The sequence below is a fragment of the Somniosus microcephalus genome, chromosome 21 (genome assembly GCF_052327205.1).
Source record: "Somniosus microcephalus isolate GS21.2 chromosome 21, FLI_Smic_1.0, whole genome shotgun sequence".
In the NCBI taxonomy this organism is placed as follows: Eukaryota; Metazoa; Chordata; class Chondrichthyes; order Squaliformes; family Somniosidae; genus Somniosus; species Somniosus microcephalus.
The window spans coordinates 72,342,337-72,364,174 of NC_141007.1; the positions used below are offsets into that span (position 1 = coordinate 72,342,337).

General features: G+C 44.8%; 1 protein-coding gene across 2 annotated transcripts in view; it reads left to right on the forward strand.

The window, feature by feature from the left end:
• Nucleotides 1-13,931, forward strand: part of LOC147102951 (beta-2-glycoprotein 1-like) — a 33,413-nt gene extending 19,482 nt beyond the window's left edge. Inside the window, exons 4-8 of one of the 2 annotated variants that reach the window (XM_085963928.1) lie at nt 1,128-1,204; nt 2,919-3,110; nt 9,294-9,473; nt 11,110-11,307; nt 13,460-13,931. In XM_085963928.1, coding sequence (XP_085820054.1) covers nt 1,128-1,204; nt 2,919-3,110; nt 9,294-9,473; nt 11,110-11,307; nt 13,460-13,524 — 712 coding nt within the window. In that variant the 3' untranslated portion in view covers nt 13,525-13,931. The remainder of the gene's footprint in view (nt 1-1,127; nt 1,205-2,918; nt 3,111-9,293; nt 9,474-11,109; nt 11,308-13,459) is intronic. The other variant, XM_085963929.1, reaches the window with a different exon arrangement.
• The last annotated feature ends 7,907 nt before the right edge of the window (nt 13,932-21,838 follow it).

A 21,838-nucleotide genomic window follows, 5' to 3' on the forward strand; every position in this document is an offset into this window, starting at 1 on the left:
TCATCAAATGTCTCCTACAGCCCACACATTCTAGATCAGATCACTTTTGTATAATATACATAGAAGAAAACATAGATGTGCTTTTCAACGCAAAAAACTTCTGAAGACGTTGATAATGATGGGAAGATAAACCATAAGAGCACATTCCAACTTGCATTAGTTCATCACTTAATTTAATTTTTTTTGGTTGATTTACACTGATCAGTGGCACCTTGTGATTTAAAGTGGCAGTAATATCGGGGTTTATTTCACTGTCTGTTACAGGGAATATCATTGCTTCTCATTTATTTAAACATTGTTTCCTGTTGCTTTTGCTCGATTCAATTGCTAAGTAAATGGCTCTGCCACAAAGATGTAGAAACTGGTTATTTTTATCCCAGTCTATCGAAGGCTTGCCGTAGGTGTTAAATTTATTGGCAAAATAATTTTGTGAAGCCTGAACTTCAATTAAAATTCTACACTGGAAGGGGAACTTTAGTCCGAGGTCAATCCAATGAATGATGTGTACTTACCCCTAAATCAGTGCTTTGCTGCAGTAAAGCAAGTACAGTATGCATCATTGTTGTGTTTCCACTGAACTAAAAAAGGATGTGTGGAGAGCTCTGTAAATGTGAATATCAACAAGAAAAATACACCTGCACAGGACTGATGGTGGGTATTAACCCTGCTTTAAAGATCTTCTTGCCCCTAAGGATGCCAGCCTCTCTTTTTAAAATGATATTCTACATCGATTTTTCCAGGGTCACATACAAACTATGATTGAGAGGGAAGGTTTCTCCTGCCCTTCTTGCTAGGCAGCATGCAAGGGCGGTCCTGTGATTACTCAATTTTCCACCTCTCCCTCCTCCCCTTATAGGAGTGGCTGGCCTCCACTGCACATTTCTACACAATGACATGAGATTAGGAACTCAGCAGAATGTGGGTGCAACTCCATGTCGCCCCCACCCCCCTGCCCCACCCACCCCACCTTCTCCACTGTGCTGTACTTCTGAAGTTCTCCATTAGCGAGAATGTCCGAGTATTCTAAACTGAAACCGCAGTGGCAGAAGCTTTGCAGCGAATTGCAGAATACCTATTGTTCCCTGTTTGGTTTAACACTGTTGGTAACCCTAACTTTATTTGTTCAGATTCATTCTTAAGGGCTTAAACCGCAGCACCTGTCTATCTGATGCGACGTGGAGTGATCAGCAACGATCCTGTGAACGTAAGCATTTTGTATACATGTCAAATAGCGAGTTTAACCATCCTCCTAGAGCTACTTAATAGTACTGAAAAATTACATCTGGTATGCTTCTGATGGGTAGTGGAAATACATAGGAACAGGAGGAGGCCATTTAGCCCCTCGAGCCTGTTCCGCCATTCAATGAGATCATGGCTGATCTGCAACCTAACTCCATATAATTGAAGGAACAGTTGGATACTGGGACTGTCGGATCTTTCACAGTGGATGAACTACGATGGACCAATCTCCTTTATCGATCTAGTGATCAGGAGCCTTTTTAAAGCACATTTGGTAATTGTTTGCAAACAATGTGTTGAATATTTTTGTCCATTTTTTTGTAAGATATTTCATTCTCCCTCTCCATGTCTCCCTAGGCTAGAAAACATTCCCCAGTTGAGAGGACATACGTCATTCACATAACAAGGAACTACAAGGATTTTTTGTTTTTGGTTATTTCTTTTAAATAAATTCTGATAATAAAGTGACTGCTGAAGATATCATTGGGAGAACAGTCTGGGAAGAATCAACAAGACTAACAGAGAGCTGAGTTAACACAGAAGTGTGTCATCTCCCCTGATGGCTTAGTGGGTAAATGGATGACATAGTGTATACCGACCAGAAGGTTCGGGCTTTCTGCTGAGTTAGTTGGTGTCAGCTAGTTGGGGTGTAACAATTGGTGTCAGCACCCCTGGGTTAAGGAAGGCAAAAATATCACGAGTTCCTCCTCAAGTGACTCCTGCTACGTGGTACATGCTTGTGGACATAAAGTAAGGACAGGGTGAAACAGCCTGCCAACACTCACTGTCTTGATTCACATGAAGAGCATCCACTTGGGTAGGTTACTGTAAAGCATAAAGCTCCTAGAAGGAAATGTTGATGGGACTAGATGAAGAAGGGTGGGAGGAGGCTCCTGTGGAGCATAAATACCGGCATGAACTTGTTGAGCCGAATGTCCTGTTCCTGTGCTGCAAATACTATGTAATACCCATGGAACCATATTTTAATAAGAATCTGGACCTTTAGAAGAGGAGTGGAGAAAATTGGGGAGGGGGAGATACAACTTTCACTATGCATGTTAAGTCAGGGTAGACTTCCTCACAATGAGAGGGGGAAAATTACAGCTCTTGAGCACGACTTAGCACCCAACTCAGGAATATCATTGCAGAATATTGGGAGCAGCTCAAATGCCCAATCTCTGGACTAGAGAATGATATCTTCTGAAGCAGGCCATAAAGGAAAGAAGAACCATTTTGGTAAATAGGAAGAATATTTAGACTGTCTCCATCTCATTGATAGGGAGTTCTTTATTTCAGCTGTACCATCAAAAGGAGGAGCCAAAAGGAGACGAGACACTTGCCTCCAGGGAAGAAGAATGGGAATAAGTGGACTGCAAGTCATTTTGGGTCACTCTTGCATATTTCCCAGAGATTAGCTATAGAGTGGCAATGGCAGAAATGTAGAATGATGTATGTCCTCTCAACCAGGAAATTTTTTATTGCCTAGGGAGACATGGAGAGGGAGAATGAACTATCTTACAAAAAATGGACAAAAAGCAGATGATATGAAACCATTAATTCATACCTTAACCTGTCTGTATTCTGGTCTGTGCTACCTTTGACCCAGTATTGACAGACAGTGTACATTGTATGTATTACCAATGTAGTTCATGCTTGCCTTTGTTTTGTATCTTCTGCAGCTGTGCAATGTTCACCTCCCACACCACCGAAAGATGGAAAAGTCCGTTTTCATCCCACAGGCCGGCCCAATAACGTTTCAGTCTTTGGGGACGTGATTTTCTATGAGTGCATGAAAGGCCTGGCTTTGATTGGAAATGAAACGGGCTTCTGCCTAGCCAATGGAAAATGGACAAATTCGCCCCAATGTAAAGGCAAGTCATCCTGATATATAAATAAAATGACAGGAGTCTCCACCATGCACGAGTTGCTCTAAAACTTGTATGATTAAAAAATCTAGTAAGTGACTGCTGTATTCAGGTCTGTGCACATGATTGGAAGTATATCTTATGGGATTGTTACATTTCTGATGTTCCAAACACTCATTAACAATGATTTATAGTTTTTTTTCCCCATCCACAGTTTATTTCAAGAAACCAAATATTACAAACAGATTACAAATTGGAATAGGAAAACTGGCAACATTTAACAATTAATGGTTCACATGGAAACAATATTTTTAAATTAAAAATTTAGCACTGGTGTAGATTCTCAACACAGCTTTTAGGGAAGGTCATACTGACAATATAATTGTGCATTGTCATACAGTAATTTAACATGTGACAGGTCCAAGCCAGTACTGTGAGTCAGGGACGTAGGCCGTGATATTACCTCGGCGGGCCCGTGGCGGGCGATGTCATAAAAGAGGTGGCTGAAGAGATAGTGGATGCATTGGTTTTGATCTTCCAAAATTCCCTAGATTCTAGAATGGTCCCAGCGGATTGGAAAGTCACAAATGTAACACCGCTATTCAAGAAAGGGAGAGAGAAAACAGGGAACTGCAGGCCAGTTAGCCTGACATCTGTCGTCGGGAAAATGCAAGAATCTATTGTTAAGGAAGTGGTATCAATTCACTTCGAAAATAACATGATTAGGCAGAGTCAACACGATTTTATGAAGGGAAATCATATTTGACAAATTTATTAGAGTTTTTTGAGGATGTAACTAGCAGGGTAGATAAAGGGGAACCAGTGGATGTACTATATTTGGATTTCCAAAAAGCATTCGATAAGGTGCCACATAAAAGATTATTACACAAGATTAGGGCTCATGGGTTTAGGGTAATATAGTAGCATGGATAGAGGATTGGTCAACGGACAGAAAACAGAGAGTTGGGATAAACGGATCTTTTTCAGGTTAGCAGGCTGTAACCAGTGGCGTGCCTCAGCTATTTACAATCTATATTAATGACCTAGATGAAGGGAGCGAGTATAATGTATCCAAGTTTGCTGATGATACAAAGCTAGGTGGGACAGTAAGCTGTGAGGAGAACACAAAGAGACTGCAAAGGGATATAGATAGACTAAGTGAGTGGGCAGTGAGGTGACAGATGGAGTATAATGTAGGGAGATATGAGGCTATTCACTTTGGTAGGAAGAATAGAAAAAAAGAATATTTTTTAATGGTGAGAAACTTTCAAATGTTGGTGTTCAGAGAGATTTGGGTGTCCTCGTGCAAGAAACACAGAAAACTAGCATGCAGGTACAGCAAGCAATAAGGAAGGCAAATGGCATGTTGGCCTTTATTGCAAGGGGGTTGGAGTATAAGAGTAAGGAAGTCTTGCTACAATTGTACAGGGCCTTGGTGAGACCACACCTGGAGTACTGTGCACAGTTTTGGTCTCCTTATCTAAGGAAGGATATACTTGCTTTGGAGGCGGTGCAACGAAGGTTCACTAGATTGATTCCTGGGATGAGAGGGCTGTCCTATGATGAGAGATTGTGTAGAATGGGCCTCTACTCTCTGGAGTTTAGAAGAATGAGAGGCGATCTCATTGAAACTTACAAGATTCTGAAGGGTATTGACATGGTAGATGCTGAGAGGTTGTTTCCCTTGGCTGGAGTGTCTAGAACTAGGGGGCATAGTCTCAGGATAAGGCATAGGCCATTTAAGACTGGGAGGAGGGGGAATTTCTTCACGCAAATGGTTGTGAATCTTTGGAATTCTCTGCCCCAGAGGGCTGTGAATGCTGAGTCTTTGAGTATATTCAAGGCTGAGATAGATATAATTTTGGACTCTAGGGGAATCAAAGGATATGGAGATCAGGCGGGAAAGTGGAGTTGCGGTCAATGATCAGCCATGATCTTATTGAATGGCGGAGCAGGCTCGAGGGGCTGTATAGCCTACTCCTACTCTTATGTTTTAAAATATTTGTTTAATGTTTCTGCCATTTCCTTATTCCCCATAATAATTCCTCCTGTCTCAGCCTCTAAGGGACCAATGTTTACTTTTGCTATTCTCTTCCTTTTTACATATTTGTAGAAGCTCTTACAATCTGTTTTTATATTTCTTGCTAGTTTTCTCTCATTCTATTTTTTCCCTTTTTATCAATTTTTTGGTCTTCCTTTGCTGGTTTCTGAAACTCTTCCAATCCTCAGGCTTACTACTATTCTTCGCAACATTATAAGCTTCTTCTTTCCATCTAATGCTATCCTTAACTTCTTTAGTTAGCCACTGTTGGATCACTTTTCCTGTGGAATTTTTGTTTCTCAATGGAATATATTTTTGTTGAGAATTATGAAATATTTCTTTAAAAGCTAGCCACTGCTTATCTACTGCCATACCTTTTAATCTATTTTTCCAATCTACCTTAGCCAACTCGCTAATCATACCTATGTAATTGGATTTATTTAAGTTTAAGACTCTAGTTTCAGACTTAGGCAAGTCACTGTCAAAATTAATGTGAAATTCTATCATATTATGATCACTCTGCCCCGAGGATCCTTTACTATGAGATTGCTAATTAACCCTGTCTCATTACACAATACAAGATCTAAAATAGACTGTTCCCTGGTTGGTTCCATGACGTATTGTTCTAGGAAACTGTCCCGGATGCATTCCATGAACTCGTCTTCCAGACTACCTTTGCCAATTTGATTTGTCCAGCCTATATGAAGATTAAAGTCCCCCACGATTATTGCATTACCTTTGTTACAAGCTCCTACTATTTCTTGATTGATATTCTGACCAACGGTATAGCTGCTGTAAGGTGGCCTATATACTACTGCCACCAATGTTTTCTGCCCCTTGTTATTCCTTATCTCCACCCATACTGAATCTACTTCTTGATCTTCCAAATCGAGATCTTTTCCCTCTATTGTCCTTATGTCATCCTTTATTATCAGGGCTACTTCCCCTCCTTTTCCATTCTGCCTGTCATTTCGAAATGTCAAGTACCCTGGAACATTTAGTTGCCAACCTTGGTCACCTTGCAACCACGTCTCTGTAATGGCTATTAGATCAAAACTATTTATCTCTATTTGTGCTACTAGTTCATCTATCTTGTTATGAATGCTTTGTACATTCAAATAAAGAGCCTTTAATTTAAAATTTTTACCATTATTCCCTGCTTTGACCTTATTCTCTGCTGCACTGCTACCATTAAACTCTCTGTCCCTTCCTGTCACACTCTGCTTATTTTTACCCAAATCGCTACACTGTTCTATTGCCTTGACCTTTCTCTTTAGATTTTTAAATTACCCCTCACCTGACCCCTTCCCCCCTTTTTTAATTTAAAGCCCTATCTACAGCCCTAGTTATTCGATTTGCCAGGATGCTGGTCCCAGCCCGGTTTAAGTGGAGACCGTCCAGACGGAACAGTTCCCTCTTTCCCCAGTACTGGTACCAGTGCCCCATGAATTGAAAATCATGTGGCAACCATAGGGTACAGTGTGAACTGAAGAAAATCTGGCCATGGTGAAGCCATCCCTGGCCTCCCGGGCAGCAATGTGGTCGGGTGCTGATGCCCTCTGTCCTGTGCAGCATCAGGTGATTGCGGAGAAGGTTAGTGTTGTTGTTGGTGCTGCTGGTGATGCTGGTGTTGGGGCTGATCGTGGTGGGATTCTGAGAGCCAAGTGAGAGAGTTTCAAGGGCACCCATGCTGATGGAATAATGGCAGGTGAAGTAGAGATGACAAAAGCGATCTGTCAATGGTGGGAGAGGCAATAAGGTCAGACTGCATGGAGACTTGTGTAAAGACTTGCAGCATTCTGAATCTGTAGTAGAAATGCAGTTTAGAGAAGCTAGTGGTTAAGAAAACATTTCTCAATCAGCTGAGAGCTTTGACTTGACATTTGAAGCTGGCAACTCATCAGCTGATTCAATGGCCACTGATCTCCTGCCTCAGCTTCACAGACGAGATCTAGGCACAGCGGGAAACCGGTGGGCGACCTGTCAAATCCAAAAAGCTGGGAAAAATCCATTGATAAGTGGCTGTAAACAAGCCACTAATGATTTTAATTGCCTCCCCTGCCGCTGCCTGTTGGGTCTGCTCAGCACTGGCAGACCCGACATCAGGAAAGTCCAGTGTGCGCGTTTTGACAGTGGGTTCCCGACCCACTGTCAATCATTTAAAATTTAACAGCTGACCCGCCACCCATTCCGTCTGCTGAGCGCCGGCAAAATTCCGGCCACACAGGAAATCCCAACCCCGGTAGGGCTATTTTCGGCTGTGTCACTTTTTCTGTACAGTTGAGGACCAATGGTGGTGTATGTTTTCATTGGCAGTAACCCGTCCCTCCGGTTACATGGGTGTTTTGTGGGGTCTGTGAGAGAAGACCTTTTTTTAAGGTGTCTAAGGAGGGGATCCAGGCTGATTAATATTTTCCCAGGTTTAAGAAGAATCCATTCACCACGCTATGTCTAATGTCTAATCTATACATGTGTAGTGCAAAACTTTCTCCAAAATTGGGGGATGCCAATCTCTCGGCCCCAGGAAAAGGCCTTGCAGACAGGAGATGGTAGTATAAAGGATGTACTTTAGCAGTACAGGAAACTTTGGTTTATCTGGAGGTTAACTGTCCGGAATACTCGAGCCACCGGCAAAATTCAGGAGTCGGTTCAGTAAGTTTTTTTTCTTTTCGTTGCTTTTTTTCCACCAGTCAGGCTCTGCAAGGTCTAGCTAAAGCTGTTGCTTAGCTACAGAGACGCTTGCAAGCTACGGCCGACTGTTTAGAAGCTGTTGCAACAGGGTTTGTTGCTAGATATGGAGCTCAAAAGCTTCTGTATGTTTTAACATTAGCGCTGGTTTGTCCGGCAGTTTTGATGGGACGGCAACAGCTTGGTCCCGTCGGTGCCGGATAGCACAAAGTTTCCTGTATTTCAAATTGAAACACAATGAGCACAGTAAGTATCTTAGTTAGTAATAGACAAGATCTCCTGAGAAAGCCCACCCTGAGTCTTGGCGAACAGGAGATACAGACTTCTTTAATGTTCAGACTTTTCCATGTGGAGATTTCCTGCAAATATTGAGATCCAAAGGACCGACCGTCCCCCAAGACATGTCCAGATAAGTCCTCCATTGCTGATGGAAACAGTGGAAATGTAGGAATCTGCCTCCTGGAATGTAGATTGGCTTTCTCTGCATCCACCCATTCCTCCATGTTCTTCTCTTCTTCCTCTAAGTAACACTAGAGTTGTTTTCCTTGGAGCAGAGAAGATGGAGAGGAGATTTGATCGAGGTGTTCAAAATCATGAGGGGTCTGGACAGAGTAGATAGAGAGAAACTGTTCCCATTGGCAGAAGGGTCGAGAACCAGAGGACACAGATTCAAGGTGATTGGCAAAAGAACCAAAGGCGACGTAAGAAAAAACATTTTTACACAGCGAGTGGTTAAGATGCACTGCCTGAAAGGGTGGTGGAGGCAGACTCAATTTTATCTTTCAAAAGGGAGTTGGATAAGTATCTGAAGGAAAAAAAATGCAGGGCTATGGGGAAAGGGCAGGGGAGTGGGACGAGCTGAGAGTTGGCACGGGCTGTAACCATTCTATGATTCTATGAACACAATACGGTGGAATTCACAAAAGGGACATCCAATGTGTGAGGAGTGACGGTAGGGATAATGAGGACTAACCCCAAAGCCATGCTACAACCCGTTGACCCACACCATTGAGAGGAAGGAAAGGGTCCAAAAACACACAACAGTCAAAGAATCTCAAATTCAATTGCAGCAGTAAGTTGTTGGTCACCTCTTTGAACAAACTTTGTATGTAAAAACACAGCCTAGCAACTGTCAATATCCAGTTTATGTAGGAGAGATTAGGAAGTGGTGTTGCACTGACATAATGACGTGAAAGGTATAACGACGTTGCTTCTGCGCCATTACATTACTATCTGTTATGTGCCCCCAGGCATCTCTGGCCCTGTTTGCAGTCAGTGATGCCGCAATAACTGGTGCACATGGGTGTGACCGACACTAAAATTGTCACATATACTCTCGTACACTGTATCGCTACAAAAAAGGAAATGCACCAGCTGCTTTTGTATAGGAACAAACATTGGTTACATGATAAAGTACAACGAATTGAAAGCCCATCTTACAAGCTGTTTTTGTATTATAGAAGTGAAATGTACATTACCACCAAAATTGGTAAATGGATTTATGGTGTTTGCACTCAAAAGAAACTATAACTTCAGGGAGTCTATTGAGTACGGCTGTATTGAAAATTACGTCTTGGATGGTTCAAGGGCAATCACGTGTGAGAAGACAGGAAACTGGACTGCAAAGCCCATGTGTCGAGGTGAGATGAATTGAATTGGAATTGCGAAGGAACAGACAGCTGGGAACAAGTTACCTGTCGATAACACACAGTTCACCACACCTCAAGGGGTTGAGATAACAACAGAGTATTGTCGGCTATAGCAAAAAAATGGAGTTAAACCAATATACTTTGTGTTGTGCTAATACACTTCTTTTATGATGTATCTAATTTATTACTTCAAATTGCTCCCAGTACTGATAATGTTAATGATAAATCTGTCACCACCAGTCCGTCACCCGAGCGCCTGTAGTACAACATACTGTCGCAGGGTCCTGTTCTAGAGGTTTATGTTACTGAGTGATATATACCCTTGTAACATCCTTCATTGTATCAATCACGGGATGAACAGAAATTTCCTCCAACTCAATATTGGGAAGAACGAAGCCATTGTCTTCGGTCCCTGCCACAAACTCCGTTCCCTAGCCACCGACTCCATCCCTCTCCCAGGCAATTGTCTGAGGCTGAACCACACTGTTCTCAACTTTGGTGTCATATTTGACCACGAGATGAGCTTCCAACCACATATCCGCTCCATCACCAAGACCGCCTACTTCTACCTCTGTAAAATCGCCCGACTCTACCCCGCCTCAGCTCATCTGCTGCTGAAACCCTCCTCACCCATGCCTTTGTTACCTCTAGACTTGACTGTTCCATCACTCCTCTAGCCAGCCTCCCATCTTTCACCCTCCATAAACTTCATCTCATCCAAAACTCTGCTGCCCGTATCCTAACTCGCACCAAGTCCCGTTCACCCATCATCCCTTTGCTCGCTGGCCTACATTGGGTCCTGGTCCGGCAATATCTCAATTTTAAAATGCTTGTCCTTGTTTTCAAATCCCCCCAATGGCCTCGACCCTCCCTGTCTCTGTAACCTCCTTCAGCCCTATAAGCCTTTGCGATATCTGTGTTCCTCCAATTCGGGCTTCTAGCGCATCCCCGATTTTAATTGTTTTTTCCACACGGCAGCTGTTGATGATTCTGCAATTCACATTTACACCTCTTCTAAACTCATCTTTTGTTTCCTTACCTGTTCCATTACCATCTCCTTTTGCTTTGTACAATCAACTCTTTTGTCATTTAATCTCTCCTGCCTTCCACCCTATCACAGACCTTCCCTTTTGTTCTTTCCTCCCCTCCCACCTTTCCCTGCTTCTGCACTTGCTTAAAACCTGTTACATCTCTAACTTTTCCCAGTTCTGACGAAATGTCATCGACCTGAAACGTTAACTCTGTTTCTCTCACCACAGATGCTGCCTGAATTGCTGAGTATTTACAGCATTTTTTGTTTTTATTTTATATTATATAATTACAAGTTGTTGCTGTTGTATATTCCAATATGCAACATGGATACAAACATCTTGGCTTATCTCATCTCAACTTGCAAAGTGATAACAGGGTGAGATTTGGGTTGGTGGCAGGAGCCAGATTTTCTGCTAGGATGGGAAAATCAACAGATTTATCGACTTGAGAGTCTTGTGTGCCACTGTTTATTTTCTCAGTGGCGCTGTATAAGATCGTGATATCTTGATTAAACAGGATAGCTAAGAAGTGTGACCTTATCAGTAATGTATCTGAAAACAAAATTTATAGGTACGATGTGCTTTTTCTTTTCCAGCTCCTTGTATTTTACCTGTAAACAGAGCTCGTATATTCTACAATGGAAATAAGCTCTGGATGAACGATCTTCCAAAGAAGAGAATACTGCATGCAGAAAGAGTGGCTTTTTACTGCCACAACAAAGAGCAAAACTGTGGATACCCAGTTCTGACTCAGTGCATAGACAGTAAAGTTGAAATTCCTTTGTGCTTTAAGGGTGAGAATGATTCTAGGTATCAAGATGTGTGAAAATCTCTTACGTTAGTTATATTATTGCAGTTCAATAATATTTCATTGTTTGAAATGTCTACAAGGAAATCTCAGAGCTGGTATAAGCCAATGTCTGTGGAGCATCACAGATCTATTGCGTCACTCTATTACTATATTATGTACACAATCTACACCCCACTCTGATGGTTAACCATCTCATTTCTCCCCACTGGTTTCTCCATGGCAAATGGCATCTAAACACGAGAGTGACCTTCGCCCAAAGGGCTCAGAACAACACCTCGAATTTACAACTCTCATTCTTGTGTTCAAATCGCTCCACAGCCTCACCCATCCCTATCTCTGTAACCTCCTCCAGCCCTACAAACCTCCGAGATCTCTGCGTTGCTCCAATTCTGGAAGAAATCCCAGATTTCCTTCACCCCCCACCGTTGGTGGTCGTGCCTTCAGCTGTCTAGGCCCTAAGCTCTGGAATTCCTTCCTTAAACCTCTCTGCCTCTCTCACCTCATTTACTACTCTCTTTAAAACCTACCTCTTTGACCAAACTTTTGGTCACCTGTCCTAATATCTCCTTATGTGACTGTGTCAAATTTTGTCTGAAAATCATCGTGGGATGTTTTACTATGTTAAAGGCGCTATATAAATGCAAGTTGTTGTGCTCGTCTCTTCCCCATCATCCCAGAACTAAAAGTCTTCTGCCCCCATGTTGACAATCAATAACTTACTTTTCTATCTCACTTCTTAGCGCAGAAAGACACATCAATGTACTTTATGGAGTGGTGGAAAACAGTGGAGGTTATCGCGTTTGTTTTATAAATGACATAAGTTGACAGGAAGTGCACACAGACACAAGGGGCTTGAAATTCCCATGGGCCTGCTCCACCAGCACAAGTGTGGCGGAGTGGAACATACGGCAGCCCAAAGTGAAGGCTGCGGACCCTGTCCCAAATGGTGGAGACAGGGCATGGTCAGAGTGGGCACATTCAGAAGGCATGCCTTGATCACCCTGCCGGAAGACAGAGCTGCATCTAGGTACTTCACAAGGGGGACCCTGAAGCCCTACCCCAGCTGACGAGCACTAAAAGTCTTCCGCTCCAATGGCAGTCATTAATGTTTAAATTAAGATAATGGTTCCTGTCCACAATTGATTAACTTACTTCTGGCAAGGTATGGGCCTTTTCTGAGTCCTTAGCAGGACTCAGGACTGAGGACCTGGAACTCGCTGCCGACGGAAGTGGTGGAAGCGGAGACACTCAATGTTTTCAAGGGGAGACTGGATAGGCACTTGAGGGAAATAAACTTGCAGGGCTACGGGGATAGAGCGGGGGAATGGGACTGACTGGATTACTCTACAGAGAGCCAGCACGGACTTGATAGGCCGAATGGCCTCCTTCTGTGCCGTATGACTCTATGACTCACTCTAGCTCTCAGGTGTGAAGAATTCCACCGAGGCCTTCTAAAAGAGTGTGAAGGACAGAACATCTGGGGTGGAACGGGAACTCTCCTGATACACCCACATGATGTGGGCCTCCCCATGGAAAATGGCAGAATGAAAAACTCGGGAGGCAATCTGGTGGAATTGGGTTCTGCGTCAGCTTCAGGTATCTTGTGGGGTAATTTGTTTGTGTTCCACCCAGGGCCTAATTAAAATTTTGATTTTTAATATATGACCCTGTCTCCACCATTTGAGACAGGGTCTGCAGCTTTCACTTTGGGCTGCCATGCGTTTCGCTCCCCTGCACTTGTGCTGGCAGAGCAGGCCCATCGCAGTTTCAAGCCCCTTATGTCTGTTGATCTCCTGTGGGGTCATGCACAGGGTGTCATGTCTAAGTGCAGCTTCGAGTAAAGCAGGAGATAACTGGGCCAGGGCATGCAGACATAAATTCAGGCCCCATTTTAAAGTCACTGGCGAGAGGGTGTAATTACAGTGCAACAAGTTTACATAGGCAGTTTCCATGATAAATATGGACAAAGGAATCCATGCAGACATAGAATTTATATTATAGATGGATAGGAGGCACATTTGACAGGACAGCTGCAGAGTGACAGATGGTAGTGTGCCTTGGAAGGATGTCACTGGAGAAATAAAGATGAAATTTCGCTGGCACGAACTAAATAACCATTTGTATTTCTTTTTCAGAACCTTCAGGCTGGTCCTACAAAGTTAGCTTTAGATCACTTCCATCGGAAATAACACAGTGTTAAAGCAGGAGCAATAGAACCATTCCCGTCAGTCAAGTATCATTTATAATGAAATGATTCCAACAATGATCAAAACTTTGTAAAGTGTTCACAAATCTCAATTAGCAACATACAATTTGTTACATAATACAAGTAAGATTATATTTGCAGCATCTACTTTTTTGGCAGGCTACTGATGATTTTCTTTTCAGACATCACTTGAGCTGTCAAATATAGTGCAACACTACTAATAATCACAGAGTTTGGTGCAATGTACATTTTTAGCTGCATCTAGTTTATTGTCAAAATCCAAAATCCAAATTACACCACTTTCATTGTATTCCTAGGTAATGATATTTACATCATATATTGTACTTTGGTTGACACATGAAATCAATAAAACTAATAAAAGCTTTGCTAATTGAAGTACATATCTTTGTTTCATTTAAGTTTAATGATGAATTTGCATTGGTTGGTGTGATGAAATATGTCATTCATCAGACTCTGTAGTTAACTACATATATTGTATTGCCTGCTCCGGTGTTTTACCTTGTATTGTGTATAGTGCACCGCCCCCTTTGTGTGTCGGCTCCGCCCATACCTGGCCCTACTTAAGACAAGCCCAGGCTTGTCTTGCAGCAGAACAGCAGCATGCTAGGTGAAGCCACAGGCATCTTTTCTTTGCTAATAAAAGCCTTGTTTTATTCAGTTAACTTTGAGTCTTGAAGTCATTGAGGCGCATCAATTTTATTAGCAAACTTTAACGATGGATCAACTTTTGAAACCGGAACGCTTGGATTTGGACCCGCATGCTTCGGATGCATCGGCATGGTTTGGACACTGGTTCCAGTGCTTGGAATTCTTTATGGCCAACTCCGAAGCCGTCAGAGCCTCTAAAGCCACCGGAGATGTGAAACTCGGGATCCTGCAGAATCGGGTAAGCCACCGGGTTTTTCCACTCATCCAAGACGCCGCCACCTACCTGGATGCCTGCAACATTCTAAAGGCCCACTATCAGCGGCCTACCAACGAGGTGTACGCCAGGCACCTGCTTGCTACCTGCACACAGCGACCCGGAGAGTCGCTAGAGGACTTTCTAGTCACCCTAAAAGTGCTTGGCCAAGACTGCAAATGCAAAGACGTGAAAGCCACGGTATACACAGACGAGCTTATTCGGGATGCCTTTATCGCAGGCCTTAGCTCTAATTACATCTGGCAGAGACTGCTAGAGAAAACGGGCCTAGATCTGACACAGGCTGTGGACACAGCGCGATCGCTGGATGTGGCTCAGAAGAACACTGACTCCTACTCGTCAGGCCGCGCGGCCCACGCCGCCTCTGCTTCCCCGCCCGGTAGCCCAACACCGTCGGGGCCCTGCTCTCCCCCCAGAAGCCCTACGACCGCCGCGACGCATCGGGGCCCCAAATGCTACTTCTGCGGGCAGCCGAAGCACACCAGGAACCTGTGCCCGGCGAAAGGCACCACCTGCTGTAAGTGCGGTAAGAAGGGGCACTTTGGGAAGGTGTGCAGAGGGAACCCCGCAGGCAAAACCGCCACCGCCGCGTGCGTGCCGTGGGAGCGGCCATCTTGGACGCCATCTTGTCCGACCTCGTGGGGTCCGCCATCTCGCGAGCAGACATCGTGGACGCCATCTTACCCGGCCTCGTGTGGCCCACCATCTTGTCCCGATCAGGGCCCTACAGTGGCGTCGATCACAGTGGGCCAGTCCAGACCGCACCCACTATCCAAATCGATGGTGGACATCGAGGTAAACGGGTGCAAGGTTAAATGTTTAATTGACAGTGGGAGCACGGAGAGCTTCATTCACCCTGATCTGGTACAACGACTCTCTCTAACTATAGTCCCTACTCAGGGCAGGATCTCTATGGCCGACAAAACCCAGATATCGACTATTGCAGGTTACTGCGTGGTACGATTGTCCGTTAAAGGCACTGTATATAATAATTTTAAACTGTTAATTATGAAGGATTTATGTGTGAGCGTGATCTTGGGCCTGGATTTTCAGTGCCACCACCAAAGCATCACGCTCAATTTCGGTGGGACCCAGCCGCCCCTCACAGTGTGCGGTCTTGGCTACCCTGAAGGTAAAGCCACCTTCGCTATTCGCGAACCTTACCCCTAACTGCCGGCCAATAGCGACCAAAAGCAGGAGGTACAGCTGGGAGGACAGGCGGTTTATCGCGACCGAGGTAGACAGGCTCCTGAGGGAGCGCATTATTGAACGCAGCAACAGCCCGTGGCGCGCCCAAGTGGTGGTGGTGAGGGGTAGCGAGAAGAAGCGGATGGTGATTGACTATAGTCAAACAGTCAACATCTATACCCAACTAGACGCCTACCCGCTACCCCGCATATCCGAGATGGTGTACCAAATCGCCCAATACCGGGTGTTCTCCACCATCGACCTCAAGTCAGCGTATCACCAGCTCCCTATCAGACCAGAGGACCGTTCGTACACCGCCTTCGAGGCAAACGGACGCCTCTACCAGTTCCTCAGCGTCCCCTTTGGGGTGACGAATGGGGTCTCGGTCTTTCAGAGGGAGATGGACCGCATGGTCGATGACCACCACTTGCAGGCAACCTTCCCCTATCTCGACAACGTCACCATCTGTGGCCACAACCAACAGGACCACGACTCAAACCTCGCGAGGTTTCTGAAAACCGCACAAAAACTCAACCTCACCTACAACGAGGACAAGTGCGTTTTCAACACCACACGCCTCTGCATACTAGGCAGCGTGGTGGAGAATGGGGAAATCGGACCAGACCCCGACCGATTGCGTCCCCTATGGGAGCTGCCCCTGCCCAACACTCCCAAAGCCCTGAAAAGGTGCCTGGGGTTATTCTCGTATTATGCCCAATGGGTCCCCAACTACTCCGATAAAGCCCGCCCCCTCTTGAAAGCATCCTCTTTCCCGCTCTCTGCTGAGGCCCATGCTGCCTTCAAAAGCATTAAGCAGGATATTGAGCGGGCCACGCTACAGGCAGTGGACGAGAACACTCCCTTTCAAGTGGAAAGTGATGCGTCTGATTTTGCCTTGGCGACCACACTCAACCAGGCGGGGCGGCCTGTAGCTTTCTTCTCGAGGACCCTCCAGGGGCCCGAGATCAGACACTCCTCTGTGGAAAAGGAGGCCCAAGCCATCGTGGAGGCAGTGCGCCACTGGCGGCACTACCTAGCCGGCAAACGCTTCACCCTACTTACCGACCAGCGGTCGGTAGCGTTTATGTTCAATAATAAAGAGGGGGAAGATTAAAAATGATAAGATTCTTAGGTGGCGGATCGAGCTCTCCACCTTCGAGTACGACATCATATACCGGCCGGGGGCCCTTAACGAATCCCCCGACGCCCTCTCACGAGGGATGTGTGCCAACGCCACCGGGGATCGGCTACAGACCCTCCACAATGACCTCTGCCACCCAGGGGTCACACGGCTGTTCCACTTCATAAAGTCCCGCAACTTACCCTACTCGATTGAGGAAGTTCGGTCCCTGACCAGGAACTGCCGCACTTGCGCTGAGTGCAAGCCTCGGTTCTACCGCCCTGATAGAGCCCACCTAATCAAAGCTACACGGCCCTTTGAGCGGCTTAGCTTAGATTTCAAGGGCCCCCTCCCGTCCGTCGACCGCAATGTTTACTTCCTGAATATTGTGGACGAATACTCCCGTTTCCCATTCGCCTTCCCCTGCCCAGACATGACCAGCGCCACGGTCATTAAATGCCTCAATAGCCTGTTCTGCCTGTTCGGTATGCCAAGCTATATCCACACGGATAGGGGGGCGTCCTTCATGAGTGAAGAGCTACGCCAGTACATGCTGTCCAAGGGGATTGCCACGAGCCGTACCACCAGCTACAACCCCCGGGGTAACGGTCAGGTGGAGCGAGAGAACGGGACAGTATGGAGGGCAGTCACCCTAACTCTAAGGACCAAGGGCCTCCCTATCTCCCGCTGGCAGGAAGTCCTCCCAGATGTGCTCCACTCAATACGGTCACTATTGTGTACCGCCACTAATGCCACACCTCATGAGCTAATGTTTGTGTTTCCCCGGAAATCCACCTCAGGCGTATCCATACCGTCATGGCTCTCCACCCCAGGTACGGTACTTTTGTGGAAGCATGTGAGGGGCCACAAGACGGACCCTCTCGTGGAGCCAGTGCACCTGCTACACGCCAACCCACAATATGCGTATGTCCGGCACGCCGACGGACGGGAGGACACCGTGTCCATAAAAGACCTTGCCCCAGCCGGTAACAACAGCAACAACGACTACAACAACAACAACAACCACCACAACAACTATTACCCACCCACTCCACCCACTATTCTTTCATCACCCCCGGAAGAACACCAGCCAACGGTACACCCACCACCTACTCCTTCAACAACCCCGGTGGCGCCCCCGGCAGAGACCCAGGAGACCACCCGGGACACCCAGCCGGCACCCGCGGCACCGCAACCGTTACGTCGGTCACAGAGGACTATCACACCCCCGGACAGACTAAATCTGTAGAAGGGGTGAATGTGATGAAATATGTCATTCATCAGACTCTGTAGTTAACTACATATATTGTATTGCCTGCTCCGGTGTTTTACCTTGTATTGTGTATAGTGCATCGCCCCCTTTGTGTGTCGGCTCCGCCCATACCTGGCCCTACTTAAGACAAGCCCAGGCTTGTCTTGCAGCAGAACAGCAGCATGCTAGGTGAAGCCACAGGCATCTTTTCTTTGCTAATAAAAGCCTTGTTTTATTCAGTTAACTTTGAGTCTTGAAGTCATTGAGGCGCATCAGTTGGATATTTGGATCAATGCACTGCTTTCAGTTTACTTTGTTTGTCATCCTTATGGGCGCTACTGGCTTGTGCATAGCCTGTTTCAATCCAGTAGAGGAAGGGGGCAGAGCAAGTTGCATTTAGCTTTAGTTTTATCCTTCCAATTTATTTACAGCCGTCTGGTACTTTGACAAGCGATCGGTCTTCATGTGTGAGCTTAGGCAGAGAATGTTAAGTTATTCAGTTGTGGTGGGGACGGTAGCCAAGACAGACCCTGTTACAAATTTCAGGTCTGCCTTAGTTAGACATTCTCTCAGGTTAGCATTGCCAGTTTCTCCTGGAAACTAACCCGGGTCTCTCACAGACATGAGTTTACGGTGACTACATAATATGGAGATGTACAATAGTGAAATCCAAGGGCTGTAACAATGAGACCCCCTTGCTTATGAACTGAATATTGTGTTCCCCACACGTCATCACACACACTTCTCCAATCTTCCGGCAGGCGGAACTGATGAACACTTTGGCGAGCCCAGGTCAATGCAGAATCAAGGAGCTGGTTTATTTTACAGAATACAGGTGATTGAACAGAATGATTCCAGCCTTAGAATCATACAGTGATACAGCACAGAAGGAGGCCATTTGGCCAGTGTCGGCTCTTTGAAAGAGCTATCTAATGAGTCCCACTCAATATTCCCTCTAATTTCTTTTTATGTGCAGTCCCTTTAAATCTGCTGCACGGCTGCGCATGTGCGGTATCTTCTCCAGCGTCAGCAGTTGGTGAGCGGCCTATGTGGGACCTCCCGATCAGCGCACGGCTGCGTGCCCGCGCAAGCTGAGGGGGAACACTGGTCCCACTCCCCTGCTCCTTTCCCCATAGCCTGGAGAATCTTTACCCTTCAAGAATTTATCCAATACCCTTTTGAAAGTTATTATTGAATCTGCTTCCACGAACAACTCGCTGAGTAAAAATGCTCTCTTCATCTCCCATCTGGTTCTTTTGGGCCGGATATTCCGACCCCCGCGTATGAGGTGTGTACGAGGTGTGTACCCGTAGGGGCCTCACAAGTGCTGGTTTCAGGCATGCGAAGCGCATGCACTAAAACCCGGCACTTCCGATCTGTCAAGAATTCTCTTGACAGATCATTCGCCTGCCCGGGAAAAGTGCCTCCGCGGGCAGGGAGTTCCGCTTTCTGCACAATTTCTGCCCGCTGAAAACCTTTAAAAATCTTACGCCTGGTAAAAGCCTGTGTAAGTACCAGCATAAGAGTTCCAAAAAATAAAAAAGTATTTTTTTCCCCAATTATTTATAATTTTAAAATACTTTAAAAAAAGGTAAGCTTATTTTTAGCCCTGTAAATTTAATTTTTGTTTAAACTATTTAATTTCATGTAATTTTAACTAATTTTAAATACGTGATTTAAAAAAAATGTATTTAATGTCTAGCTGTGTTTTTTAAGTGATCCCCATTCATACATTTGACTGATCGGTGCGTAGAGACCTGTCAAAAGTGTGCAGGGGGGATTCCCTTCTTTGATTGGTTCCCCGTGGCCCACGTGATCCCAGGGATGCTTGCGAACCGCCTGCGCAGTGTAGCGATTTGGGTAAAAATAAGCAGAGCGTGACAGGAAGGGACAGAGAGTTTAATGGTAGCAGTGCAGCAGAGAATAAGGTCAAAGCAGGGAATAATAGTAAAAACATTAAATTAAAGTCTCTTTATCTGAATGCACAAAGCATTCGTAACATGGTAGATGAACTAGTGGCACAAATAGAGATAAATGGGTTTGATCTAATAGCCATTACAGAGATGTGGTTGCAAGGTGGCCATGGTTGGGAACTAAATGTTCCAAGGTACTTGACGTTTCGAAAAGACAGGCAGAATGAAAAAGGGGGGGGACTAGCCCTGACAATAAAGGATGACGGAAGGACAGTAGCAAGAAAGGATCTCGGCTCAGAAGATTAGGAAGTAGAATCAGTATGGGTGGAGATAAGGAATGACAAGGGACAGAAAACTCTGGTAGGAGTAGTATATAGGCCTCCTAACAGTAGCTATACCGTTGGACAGAATATTAATTAAGAAATAGTAGGAGTTTGCAACAAAGGTAATGCAATAATCTTGGGGGACTTTAATCTTCATATAGACTGGACAAATCAAATTGGCAAAGGTAGTCTGGAGGACGAGTTCATGGAATGCATTTGGGACAGTTTCCTAGAACAATATGTCATGGAACCAACCAGGGAACAGGCTATTTTAGATCTTGTATTGTGTAATGAGAAAGGGTTAATTAGCAATCTCACAGTAAAGGATCTTCTGGGGCAGAGTGATCATAATATGATAGAATTTTACATTAAGTTTGAGAGTGACTTGCCTAAGTCCGAAATTAGAGTCTTAAACTTAAATAAAGCCAATTACATAGGTATGAGGGGTGAGTTGGCTAAGGTAGTTTGGAAAAATAGATTAAAAGGTATGGCGGTAGATAAGCAGTGGCTAGCATTTAAAGAAATATTTCAAAATTCTCAACAAAAATACATTCCATTGAGAAACAAAAACTCCACGGGAAAAGTGATCCAACCGTGGCTAACTAAAGAAGTAAAGGATAGCATTAGATTGAAAGAAGAAGCTTATAATGTAGCAAAGAATAATAATAAGCCTGAGGATTGGGAGAGTTTCAGAAAGCAGCAAAGGTTGTCCAACAAATTGATAAAAAGGGAAAAAATAGAATGAGAGAAAACTAGCAAGAAATATAAAAGCAGATTGTAAGAGTTTCTACAAGTATGTAAAAAGGAAAAGAGTAGCAAAAGTAAACATTGGTCCCGTAGAGACTGAGACAGGAGAAATTATTATGGGGACTAAGGAAACGGTAGAAATGTTAAACAAATATTTTGTATCTGCCTTCACAATAGGAGACACAAAAAGCATACCAAAAATGGTGGGGAACCAAGGCTCTAATGAGGGTGAGGAACTTAACGTAATTAATATAAGTAGAGAAAAAGTACTAGAGAAACTAATGGGACTAAAAGCCAACAAATCCCCTGGACCTGACGGCCTAAGTCCTAGGGTTCTAAAAGAGGTGGCTGAAGAGATAGTGGATGCATTGGTTTTGATCTTCCAAAATTCCCTAGATTCTGGAGAGGTTCCAGCGGATTGGAAGGTCACAAATGTAACACCGCTATTCAAGAAAGGAGGGAGAGAAAAAATAGGGAACTACAGGCCAGTTAGCCTGACATCAGTCGTTGGGAAGATGCTGGAATCCATTGTTAAGGAAGTGGCATCAAGTCATTTAGAAAATCATAACATGATTAGGCAGAGTCAACATGGTTTTATGAAAGGGAAATCATGTTTGACAAATTTATTAGAGTTTTTTGAGGATGTAACTAGCATGGTAGATAAAGGGGAACCAGTGGATGTAGTATATTTGGATTTCCAAAAGGCATTCGATAAGGTGCCACATAAAAGGTTGTTACACAAGATTAGGGCCCATGGGGTTGGGGGTAATATAGTAGCATGGATAGAGGATTGGTTAATGGACAGAAAACAGAGTAGGGATA